Source organism: Coturnix japonica, chromosome 15, assembly GCF_054131305.1.
Source record: "Coturnix japonica strain WE chromosome 15, WE-NBRP24, whole genome shotgun sequence".
Lineage (NCBI taxonomy): Eukaryota > Metazoa > Chordata > Aves > Galliformes > Phasianidae > Coturnix > Coturnix japonica.
In genome coordinates, this window is record NC_140677.1 from 14,006,809 (window position 1) to 14,019,394 (window position 12,586).

The 12,586-nt window shown below is 41.2% G+C and overlaps 1 protein-coding gene across 19 annotated transcripts in view; it reads left to right on the forward strand.

Annotated features, from left to right (window-relative positions):
* Positions 1-12,586, forward strand: part of IQSEC1 (IQ motif and Sec7 domain ArfGEF 1) — a 247,199-nt gene that overhangs the window by 191,988 nt on the left and 42,625 nt on the right. For 2 of the 19 annotated variants that reach the window (XM_085516921.1, XM_085516931.1), the window contains exon 1: positions 2,683-2,819. The exons of the other annotated variants lie outside the window; for them this stretch is intronic. In XM_085516921.1, coding sequence (XP_085373047.1) covers positions 2,755-2,819 — 65 coding nt within the window. In that variant the 5' untranslated portion in view covers positions 2,683-2,754. Of the gene's footprint in view, positions 1-2,682; positions 2,820-12,586 lie in introns of those variants that run through there. 19 annotated transcript variants of the gene reach the window in all.

A 12,586-nucleotide genomic window follows, 5' to 3' on the forward strand; every position in this document is an offset into this window, starting at 1 on the left:
CTCATTGGAATCCATGCCTAATGCCTCCTGAGGAAACTGCAAAACGCGTATTCGATCCAGGTGTTTAACTGGGCTTAAGTCATTTTGATTCTTTTATCATCAGAAAGATACGATCAGTTCTCATGGTATATACTGTAAATAAGAAGTATGTTGTATACACAATACAAGGACACAGCTGAGCCTTTTATTTGTGCTCTTTCTTGAACCTGATTTCTTTAAGCAGTGTTTTTAGCTTCTGACTAAACTTCTGAGAATTCTCCAAACTACAGGGATCTGGGCTGTTTTTATGTGCTGGAATGTTTTCATTACTAAAAAGTACGGTACAAAGAAAAACTTCAGTACAAAGCTGTGCAGATGATGAGGAACGAAGCCTTTAGCAGTCAGCTCACTGGCCATGTGTCCCCCAACATCCCCTCCTACCCCTGAAAAATGAACCAAAAACTCAGCCAAGAATGGTTCTTGTTTTCTTAATGACTTTCCAGTTGTGCAGTACCCTGGCATCCAAATGAAGACAAGGAGTGGCTGTGGTTAGACAGTTTCTCCAGCTTACACAGACATGATGCTTATTTTGATGAAGGGAAACTTAATTTGGAAAGCAAGTTGTTTTGATGGTTCCACGAAATGTTTTCACAGGAAACTCAGAATTCATCTTGCTTTCTTGTATTATTACAGGATATTAATCATACTGGCCTTGAAGTTTTTTGAAACGCTCATTTCTGTGTACCTGTAGGCAGTAATATTTGTCACTGGCTTTGTAGTGCAGTTTCAGCTTTTCTTTTTGACCTGTAAAGCTAAAAATGCTTTGGGATCAGTCTTTGTGAACAGCAAAGAGCGAGTAGGCTTCAGTTATTGGTGCTGTAGGTCAGCAGAGGAGCTCAGGAAGCATTCTGAGCACTGCAGGCAGCTGTAAGGCACTGTTCCCTGGCAGCAACAGGTTCCAGAACTGGCTGGTTCCTTATCACTTCAGATCTTGGGTTAACCTTCCAGATGCACTGCAAGCCCTCTCTTTTGTCCAGGCTTTGAGGGAGGATGACTTGGAAAGCCTCATGAATCAAAATCATGTTTGATTAGGAAAAGAAGTGTTAAATGTTACATGGAAAAAAATCATGCAATTTCAGTGTTAATATTTTTCAGAACTGTGTGGTTTCTACAGAAGAGGTGTGTGAGTGTGTAAGGTTATGAAAGTTAAAGCACCTTTTCCAGAACTGTAGGAGATAAAATGGTTTTTATTTATAAATGACCAAGCTTTAATTAACTCTGTTTAGACTTAATTTTTTTCCATTACTTTAATCCCTGCGTTGCGGATCCACTTAAAATAAATAAATAAATAAAAATGGGAGAGATTCTTACTCATGTGTCAAATAGTGATGATAAAATTGGGCTATTCTTTATGATCCCGGTGAGGAGCTATTGCCTGCCAGAACTTGCTTCACGCCGGAGCTGCTGTGCTTTCTGAAGCAGTGGAAGTTTCCCACTTAGAAATGCAGAATACAGAGGGCATGATACAGCAAAAACTAGAAGCTTTCTGGGTCAGGATTCAGTGAAGCAATGAGAGCTAATGGGACCTTAATATATTTATTTTAGTTATTTATTTTAATCCAAAAATCTGGCTCTGACAGATGTATATATATTTTTCCTATTATAAACCAAACACTCCTCACAAAAGGGTTGTTCTGTCCCCAGGCCTCCACAGCCCTTCGTGTGCCATCGTCCTTTAGATGCTGCTTTGTGTGCGCTCTGCCGGATGAGTTCGCGTTCTGCCTTGTAATTGAGAACCTCAGCCCGTCTCATTCTAATGCAGTGTATAAAAGATGCTTCAATGAAAAGAAATAGGATTGGGGCTGTTGTGCTAACGTTCAAAACAACAACAGGGAAGCTTAGATTCTGTTTTGAATGTCTGTGAAGTTGACAACACTGCTCCATTTCCTTGCTTAGCTGCATGCCTCAGAATAAATGGGTGGGATATGTGCCACCAGCACAGCTGCTGCCGTTGCCTTGAGCTGGGATTTGAAACAGGCTGCACTCCTATTTTATGCTCTTATTCTGGCGGATCTGAAATACTTTTAGCTTGGCTATTGTGTGCTGTGCTTTCCAGGGATGCTCCTTGGGTTGCAGCAGAGGCTCAGCACAGCCCTGGGCAGGGCCTTGGCATTCCTCAGTCCTGCACACGCTTTCACGTTGGACTTTAAATAATTTCTAAGAAACTGGAAGGATTATTTTTAGCAGATGGAGGGAGACAGAAGCGAGGCACATGGGAACAGCTGGATGCCGGTGGGGAAAGAAAAGGAAGAAAAATAAAAAGTGATAATAATCTGGATGTTAGCAAGCCGCTTTGCTGTAAGGAATCTATTGGAAAAGCCCTTTGTGCTGTGCTCCAAACAAGAGGGCATTCCCGAGAAGGCCCCAGTCTCCTCCTGAAGCTCGCTGTAGGTGTAATTAAGTCTCCAGGCGTTAATTATACCCGCGTAGCGCTCAGCAAAACCCCTCCTGGGCTGCCGAGAGGCACCTGCGCGTCGCCGGGTTCAGGGCCGGCTCCGGCGGGCACCGCTGGCTCTCGGGGCCCGGTCATACCCGGTAATAACCCGGTAATAACCCGGTAACACCCAGCAGCCCGTCCCCTCCACCCCCCCCCCCCCCCCCCTTCCCCGCCCGCCCCGACAGCGGCCGCCGAGGGGAGCGGGCGGGGGCGGAGCGCCGAGGGGCGGCTATGGTGGTGGCAGAGCGGAGCGTTCCGTCCGCGACTTCGGCCCAGCCATGTGGTGCCTGCACTGCAGCTCCGAGAGGACACAGTCGCTGCTGGAGCTGGAGCTTGACAGCTGGTAAGCCGTGCAATGGGTCCCGACACACAAAGGGCTCCGCTCGCCGCCCGGCTTCCTCCTGCTCCGAAAGCGGGCGGGGATTGGGGCCCGGCCGCTCGGAGGAGCCGTGGCTGTGCGGGGCCGCCGCCGTCCGAGCTCCCCTCGCTGCCGTACGCGAGGTGTGCAGCTGCACGGAGCTTTAACAGGAGCTGCTCTTCGCTCCGTAACTTTGTGCTTCTGAGAACTCAATGGCTGGCAGCGTCCTGCAACGAGATGGGGGATGCGCAGGGACCCCCGGGCTGGGTGGGCGCGGGGCTGGAAGGCCGCTGTAGAGTGCACGGAGAGCGGCTGCTGCGGGAAGAAAGGAAAGCTGGGCTTGTGTTAACGCGTATCGCTGTGATGCTGTTAGCCGGTAATGTGTCAAAGCTACAAAACCGCAGTTCGGAGCTGCTTGAGAACTACATGTACAAATCAGTGCCTGGACGCCGCGCTCAGACAGCAGTCTGGGCTTTGGGTGGTCCTGTGCCGAGCCAGGAGTTGGACGCGGTGATTCTGATGGGTCCCATCCAGCTCGGGATGTTCCAGCGTTCCAAATAATAACTTGATGACAGTCAGCGCTGATGGACTGTTACAGCAATCCCCAACTGAGGGAAGATAGGCCCTGTATTAAATTGGGTGTGTGCTTTTGTGGGGAAATATAAAAGGAGGAAGTGACCGGATTCAATGTAACTGCTTGTGACTTGCTACAGTGTCTTTCCTGTGAAAGAAAGAAGAAGGGCGGTTTTGTTGCTGTTTCTATAAGAAAAACGCTTGATAATATAGTTTACAGTCATACATTTGAGCCTGTTTTTATCCTTAAGGAGCACAAAGTTGATCTGTTAAGCGTTCTGTGTGCAGTTGGCAGTATCTGCATAAAGCACATTACATTTGCATGGCTTGCTCGTAACATAATTCCTAAACGTTCCCTCGGTTACACGTTGCCTGTATTCACACAGTAATATTTTGCCATTCAGTCATTGTTTCAGTGCTTTTTTCCTATGTTTGCACATTGCTATATTGGCACTTCCTTTCAGTTCAACTTGATTATTCTGCCTGGTGTGCTGAAAGAGGAATTGCTGAGTACTTAGTTTAGATGGTTGTGTTTAACTGTTTCAGTTCTTGTGGCAGATACCCGTGTCTAATAGGAGTTCATCTCTATCATGCTTTGAGGGAACTCGAGCCCTGCTGAATAAAATGATCCATTTCTCATTTTGCATCTACTTTTATATCGGGTTTGCTTTGTTGTTGTGTTCTCCTAGTTATGAAATTTCAGCTATTGAGGGTAGTGCCACGTAATTTCTGCTGTCTTTTTTCAGTTAGTTAAATGGATGGCCTAGTCCTTGCTGAGGTTTTGTATGGGAAGTCAGCTTCAACCCCCTCAACATTTCTACTAATTTGATGTAGTCAAAGTTACCAGTTCTAATACGAGAGATGGAACTAACCAGTGAAAGTTATAGCACTCACTATATCAACAGCTTTTAGTTCTTTCTTCATCCCTTCAGATTCTCTCCTGGAATTCTGCCACGGTTAAAAGCAAATTATGATTTCAGTCCTTTAAAAAGCTGTAATTCAATACTTTGAATGCACGTAAGGAAGCTCGGAGTGTTCAGTTTTACACCTGAAAGGTGCACATACAGAGCAGAACAGTAACTGGTTTGTTGCTCTGCTTTAGAAGTGTGTATGGAAGGTTGCTAGGAGCCCAGGCAGTGCCAGGGCCCTCCCTGCTGGAGGAGGTGTGTTCAGTGGCACTGGGCTGGGTGCTTCTCCTGAGACCTGAGATGTGGTTTATTCCCAAGTAAGAAATGAAGGGCTTTACGTAGTACTTCTCGCCTTGTGACCGCATTGCACAATTGCAAAGCTCAAATTTGCTGAAGAGAAATATATTCATGTTTGTAGGGCTATTGAAAGTGTTCCTCCAAGTATTTACCATCGTGAGAACAGTCTTCCATCACTTCCAGATTGGAATTGTTTCAAACCTGTGAGGATCTGGAGGTTGGGTGCTAGGATTTCAGGTGCAGCAACAACTCTGAAACAGAGCTTTTCTGTGTATTGATCATGTTTTCTTCTAGGTGCAAAGATGTCAATTCAGGGATCAAACTTTCTGAACAGAGAGGAAGATCTCAGAATTACATAGTTGATTTTGAGTGCTTAATAACTTACCCTTGAAAAGTGTTTGCTCTGAACAGCAAGGTTAGTAGCTGTGAATGAGGAAGGGTATCCTGGTGGTAGCCCCATCCCCTGGTGGTGGATGCAGGTTGTCATCCTGGACCCAAGCCAGCAGTTTTCCAGATGTGGTATTTAATATCTCTTATTTTATAATCTTATTATTATTATTCACCTGTGCTTTGTGATATATATATATATATCACAATATATATATATATATATATATATATATATATATATTTAACACCCTTTCAACCTGGACATCAGGAATCTAGCAGAGCACTGCGAAACACGTGCTACAAGTGAGATGCTGCTTTACTGCTGAAACGTGTCCTCTTGCACACTGTGTGGTGCTCCTCTTGGAATTCAAGGCACTGTATTGCCTTAATTTGATAGCTTCAGCTGTGCTTCTCTCAGTGAGTAACACTGTATTTAGCCTGCTCTCAGAGTATCTTTGTTTTGGAATATTAATGGCATAGAGCTGTCCTGGAATTAATCTACCACACTTCCATAGGATCTCATGGATTCAGACTAATGTGCCCTTTGCTGTAAACCCACACAGCTCCCAGTTTCTGCCTACTTCTGACAGATGCAGAGGATGGTTCAAGTTACATGGTGTCTCTGCTTGCATTCAAAAAAACTATGGAGCACCAGAATTTGATGAGAAAAAAAAAATTTATTTGATTTGAGCATCATAATACATGGATGTAGAATAACTGGGATGTGCCTCTTCATTGCAAGGGTTTACTGTCATTCAGGAAGGATGCAACTTTCTTAACCTTTCACATAGTTATTTTTTTATCAGTGGGAATTTTATTGTTAATTTCAGAGCTGGGCATATTTCAATCACAGCAGCTGTCAATCAATTATAGCTTTTATGTTTATTTAATAACAGAACTGCAGGAGGTCTCAGAAACTGTATTCAAGATGGAGCTCTGATTGCCCTAGTTATTACATTAGATGTACAAGGATGTGCCTTTAACCTACATATTGCCTGATCAACAGAACACTCGAGTGTAAGAGCAGGGTTTGAGGAGAAGCATTTTAGTGTGTTGTGTTTGGTAAGTGCTTTGTTTAGCATTCATTTATATTTCAGCATAGTGTAGGCACAAGCCAAATTCACCTTCCCAATTACACTTCTATTTTTCTGTGGTCTAACAAGACTGTTGTGTTACAAGAATAGAATCAAGCCCTGAGCATTTAAGTTTTTTTTTGTTTGTTTGTTTTTTAGCATCTTGTATGTTGCTATTTTGCACCAATATTTATGTAAATATGGATTTTGTTTAATTTTTGCATCTTTATTTTCCAGAAAATAGCAACCATGGGCTTTTAGTAACACTCACTAACCAAAAACACTTCAGTTACATAAATACAGATCTTCTTGTGTCTTGCAGGAATTGAATTTTCTTTTGGGTAAGGGCAATTGTAATTAGGGTACAGATAGAGATGGCAAATGTACTGCACTGCTGTGATTTGACTCCAGGTTTCCAGAGAAGAACAGATGCTGCTTTAATCCACTGTAGCACAAAGCCCCAGTATTACGTTAAAGAGGGCTGCAAATTTAGCTAAATAAATCTTCTTTTGCTTCTTTACCCGAGGCAAAGGCATTTTCATAACATTATCATGAATAATTTTAAATTATAATATTTTAAATTGCAATTAATACAAATAAAGTTGTTTTTTTTTTAAAAAAAAAAGCCAAGTTTTGACATGACAAAAAAATGCAACTCTTTTATCTTTGTGGGATAAATGGAATATTGAAATGATGGCTCTGGGAGCCTTTAATTCAGGAAATTGAGGTAGTGTATCTGGTAATCAGGTTCTTTCAGTAGTTCAGTGTCATTTGAGTTGAACTTGTGCTTAAAAACAAAGGACTCAGTTAGTTCCCTGTTGCTCTGCATTGTGCCAACAAAGAAAATGCAGCGTTTATGGCTTGGTTTCCATTCACGTAGTGACTGCAAGGTCTGTCAGTCCTGTTTGGAGGGGTACTTCCATTCTTTGGGCCAAACAAATTTCAGTTTCCGCTTTAGAGATCTTCCAGTTTAACAAGGATGGACGTGTCAGGAGTTTAAATGCTGTGGTAAGAGCTGAGAAAAAGAGAGCTAACTTCCTTGTTTGTTGGTAAGTGTATGTGGCCCCTCAGGTCATCCTTATGACCTGGTGTGGATACAAACCTGATGTGTTTTCTGTCACCGGGTGTATTTACTGCTGTTCCTACACATGTACTACAAAAAGTTCACAGTTTTACTTTCATTTATTTTTCACTCCTGGCCTTCATGGTAGAGTGGACCAGACTTGATCTCAGATCATGTGGAGAGTTAAATAGAGCAGCAGCCATGGGCGCTGAAGCTCAGACATCTGTATGTTGGGCTGTGTGTAACTGGAGTTTAGCGTATTCTTTGTAGTGTGGCCTACAGCCATAATGATAACTGTGATCCTGTCAGTTTCATGAGTCGAGATGGGCAGACTGCGTCAGTGCGGCACAGAACTTTGAGGATAAATCTTTAGGGAGGAATGGACCATTAAGTTGGAAGCACCCCAGCCTTTAAAGATAACACTGAGGAGAGTGTTTCCCCTCTTTGCTTGGGAGGTTGTGTTGAGGAGGTCATCATTCAAACGAGGTGGACAGCAGCATTTCTGATCCAGCTGCTGTTCTGAGAGGTCTAACAGTTGTTCTGACAGAGCAGGCCTGTGTGACCCCCTGACTTTCTGGTTGTGTTTCTATTTAATTACAGCTTTTCTCTCTGCGCTCTCAACTGGGAATAAAAATTATCTTTATTGTTCTTGCATGGTTCTGCTTCATTGTAATGTGTGGGTAAACAGCTGCTTTGTTTCCATTATAGAGGTGTCTGGGGTGATTCACATGCTTTGAAGTTAATGACGTTTCACAGGGTGTTGAACGTTAGGTAATGTTTTCAGCTGTTCTTAGATTCTCAAAAGGCAGTTCGTTATTGCTGTTCATATATTCTTTATTTTGTTGAAATTGTATAGGAGATAATCAGTGCTGTGAGGCATTGACTACAGACTGTTCTCAGGAAGGAGCTGATTCTAATGCTTCAAGTTGGGGAGGGTGAGCCAGAGGAGAGAGGATTGCCCAGTATTTATTGGAGATTGGCTCAAATGGTAACAAACTGCTGCAGTTTTGGATTCTTTCATTGTTAAAACTTAGCTGAATCAGAAACACCTCAGTCAGCCTAGAAGAACAGTAGTAGAGTTTTCCTGGGCTGCCATAGCCCAACAAGTTGCACGAGATCTTTTCTGACAGTCTTGAGATTTTCCAGATCTCTTTTGGCAAATAATTTGTTATAAGCATTTTATTTTTGATTCACAAAAAGGTGACCTTGTTTTTAGGAACTGGGCTTTTGCCCTCATCCTAAAGACCATTTTTCATTGAGGAAGAATCTATGGATTAAGTCGCAGAAAGTAGCTTTGAAATAGCACCAATAGATTCCCAAGACCTGTGTTGATTTGTTGTGGTCAGTGACATGGGTCAGAAGTCCTACTGAGAGCCTTCATTTAATTCTTCACTAACAGAAAATGAACTGTAAGATGTATGAGCTCAGCATAATGGAAAGGAAATGTAAAAGGAAGGAAGTTTGTGAATGAGAAAAAACACGTCAGCTTTTCAGCTGATTAGGGACTGTAGGTAATCTTCTGATATCTCGTTTGTCCTCAGAGTTAAGATACGCATGTAGTACAACTCAGTGTGTCTTAAGTACTTTCTGTCTTGGACACATTGCCTTGAATCTAAGTAATATCTAAAACATGATACAGTTTTGATTCAGGTATGAAATCTAAATGCCTGAAACTTTTTTCCTTAAGGAACTTCAGACTAATTCACACATGTGATGAACACAGTCCATGTGAGACAAAAGAATATTATTATCCATCAAGACCTGAACGGGTAGAGCAAACCAGTATATAGTTCGTTACAGAACTTCATTGCCTGCAAGATGATTTCTCAGCAATGTCACTCAGCATCACCTCTGGCTGCCTTGACACAACAGCTGAAGCCACAGCAGAGGTGAAATACGACGATAGCTGGGATACGATGCCAAGGATTTTTGTATTATATCAAATGCTGCTTCAGCTGTGCATACAAATGAATTTTTTTCTCAGATGCAGAAACTAAATCTTCCTCTTTTAAAATTAGCATTGAATAAAGGTCATGTCATGATGTTATAAATGGTAGAATATTTTAATATTTTACTATCTTAAATACATGTCATATGTAGCATATGTCTAGTAAATAAGAGGATTTGAGGTGCTGAACGTTATATCTGAATCAATAATTAATGGTTGGGGTTATATGCTTACACCGAGGAACTGCACAGGTTTATAAAACTTCTGATTGTTCACTTAAGAGGAACAGGGCAAAGTCTGTAGGGGTAGATAGAGACCTTCACAGATGCTGTTAATGGTGGGTGGCACAGTTAAACTTGAGAATATTTAGCTCTAGTTCACTTAAGAAGGTAAACATCCTTCTGAAGAATATTCTGATAGGAGTGTTTTGTGTTGGTGTGCAGAGAGGAGCTGACCTTAACAACAAACCTCTAAAAATTCTAGAAATCAGGCTGATAATTTTGAGAACTCTTCTAGCCACAAGCCTCAAATTACTACATAGCCTTGTTTCACTATTATTTAGTCCACTTTGTAAAAGCAGTTTAAAGTATGGAATATGGCCACTGCCAAATGACCATATGTCGGGTGATGATTAACGCAGATAAGTAGAGAATGACGTACCTTCTTTACCTGAGATAGAAGGTAACTTCTGTAAGCAAGCTGTGCTTAAGTTCTGTTGATGCTGTCAGTCTCTTTTGTTACTTTCCAGCTGCTAAACCATGAAAATAAAGCACAGCTTTGCTTTTAGCAGAGAAGATTCATCAGGCATTAAATAGGAGCTGTGTGAGGGTTGATTTTTTTGTTGTTGTTGATTTTAACCCTTTTGCAGCAGAAACTTCTGTCTGCTTGACAATGTGCTGCCCTGTTTGACATAGACAAAGGTGATACATGAGGCATTTAACCTTCCTTCCCCTCCTCAGAAGCTGAAGATAATCTCAAGTAAGCTCTTCTCCAACACACATTCTTAGTTCTTAAATCTATTATAAAGGTTGTTCCCTTAAATGAAGTAGGGTAGATTTCTGTTCTGTTCTTTTTTGAACTTGCTTGTGTCCATCTCTGCTTCAGAAGAAAGAGCACATTAATTCCTCATTGCTTCAGAGAAGAGAATATGATCTGTCATCTTCCCCTGCTCTCTGCTGCTGTTAGTAGCACGTAAGGTTGTGGGTTAAAGAGCCTGAAAGATAAATATTGTTTTTTAAATGCCTTTCATGAGTGTATTCAGTGGGAATTAAAGTTCAGTAGTGTCCAAGTGAACAGATGTTGGGGATTTTCTCTATGTTTGAATCCAGGGCTTGGACTACAAAGCAAATGGAAGTTTGCAAGGCACATAGTGGTGTTTTGTCTGCGGATCTGGTCAGGCTGTCAATGGTCCTCAAACTGTGTTTTAACTGGCTGCTGTTGGCGGTCTGTTACACAGAACGTTACAGAGCAAAGTGCTTGGTTTATTAGTTGTTAGTGTTTGCTTCTGAGAACATGCAAATTTTGACTGGATTTTTCTTGCAGTGACATATAAGTTCAGTAAGATGAATTACCTGGGACTTTACTTTGATGTACAGTCAAAGGTTTCATTTGTTTTTAACAAAAACAGCTGAATTGGTGAGAGTGCATTCTAAGTAAAACAAGTTGGTCGATATTTCTTTCCTGGATCAAAGCTTTTGTCAATGCTTGTGAATACTGTTGCCCATCATAATGGCTTTGAACTTTTGACAGTGTGTATTTGAAGGTAGATTGGTTTGTTAATGTTATTGCATTTATTGAATTTGGGGATTTGTGCAAGTTCTTCATAAAATTGACTTTTGTGTACTGGAGCAGTACAAAACAGAACTGCGAATAAGAACTAGATTCTAATCTGTTCCAAATAATATACTTCTGTTCAAATGTTCTCACCCATTGGGGAATGTTGTATTGTGGAGGAGGAAAGAAAAGATTAAAAAAACAGCTTGTATGAACTACATATGGCTAGTTGTGTTTTTTAAGAGGTTACATTAAGAACTTTTCTCAAAGAGTAATTTGAGATAATGCAGTGCATACATCAGAGCTTTAAGTAAGTACACCTCCAAGTTTATAGTAAAAAGCACCACAGGTAAAGAAATGCAAGCCAGCTTTGAAGCAGTGGGGTGCACCCTTGTGTCAAATGAATCATTGTGCTCAGACTGAGTTGCCTATAGAAAGCCATATAGTTTCAGTCTGCTGTGTTTTGTTCCTCACTGCAATTTTAAATCTCACATTTAAATTAGGACTTCGTTGTTAAGACGAAGTTTTATGCAAGAAATAAACTATCATATAGGTTTGTTTGTATGTGATATGCTAAGTTTGCTTCAATATTTTTGCCATTTAAATGTAGGGCTTTTTTCAGCATTCATGATGGAAATGTGTGGTCAGACCAGCTGCTCTAGCAGCTGCCATTGAGCTTCTCTCTGTTACACACTTCCACAGGCGACTTCTGGTCTGCATTCTTTGAGCTAGGTAGAGAATTTAGATTTCAAGTGGGTATTTATACTTAGGAGTTATGATCAGAGTTTGACTTTTTAACCTCCAAGTTTTAAAACGAGATGGTTGGTGTAAAACAGATGCGTGAGCACTTCTTTCTTCCTGAGCATCGGGCCTATTAATATAGGACATATATTTTTGAATGGAATAGATTTACTAGGCACTATATTTATGAAATGAACTTTTCATATGAAAAGCTTCATTCGTTTTGTTTTGCATTTAAATCCATGCTGTACATAGCATGTTTCAGTCCTTAGGTATCTCAATAGTTCAACTGTAGCTATGTTGGTAAAATTTCAGGACAGTCATTGTTTGGGTCAGGAGAAGAAAGACAAAGAAGAAAATATCTTGTTGAATTATTCATTGTAGAGACAATTTAAAGGTAAATGTTGTGGATTTGGGGAACAAGCAAGTTAGAGAAAGGACAAATTTGATTGAAGAATTTAATGAAAAACTACTTGTGCAAATGCTCCACCATTGCAACAAATAAATGTATAAATACTGCATTAAGCTCAGCCAGGTTATGCAGGCTGCCTGGATTTTTGACTATTTCTGCTATTTTGGGCCTGCTATACTCTACAGCAGCCATGCTTTAGAAATCACCTGCTTCCTGAAGAGCAAAGTGTGTCCCATCATGGCAAGGCTGTGCTGCCTTTATCCTCTGGGGCTAACCAGGGTGATAAGTTGGCAGTGATTTTCAGAGTATTCATAGTGCTTGTATTTACCTTCCACAATTCAGATGAAAGTTGATTTATTGTGTGTACCTTTGAATTGGTGTTCATTCTTTTAGTAATATATTACAGAGTAATAAAATACTATGGAAAAATCCAAGATGGAACAGCACAAAGGCATTATACTCTCATTTTTACGTCCAAGCCAACTTCTTCTTACAGCATGGGTGTAACGCAAATTGGTTCCTGTGAATGTACCATCCCGTTGTTGGGGCCTGTTTTCAATTTTGTGTCTTTATA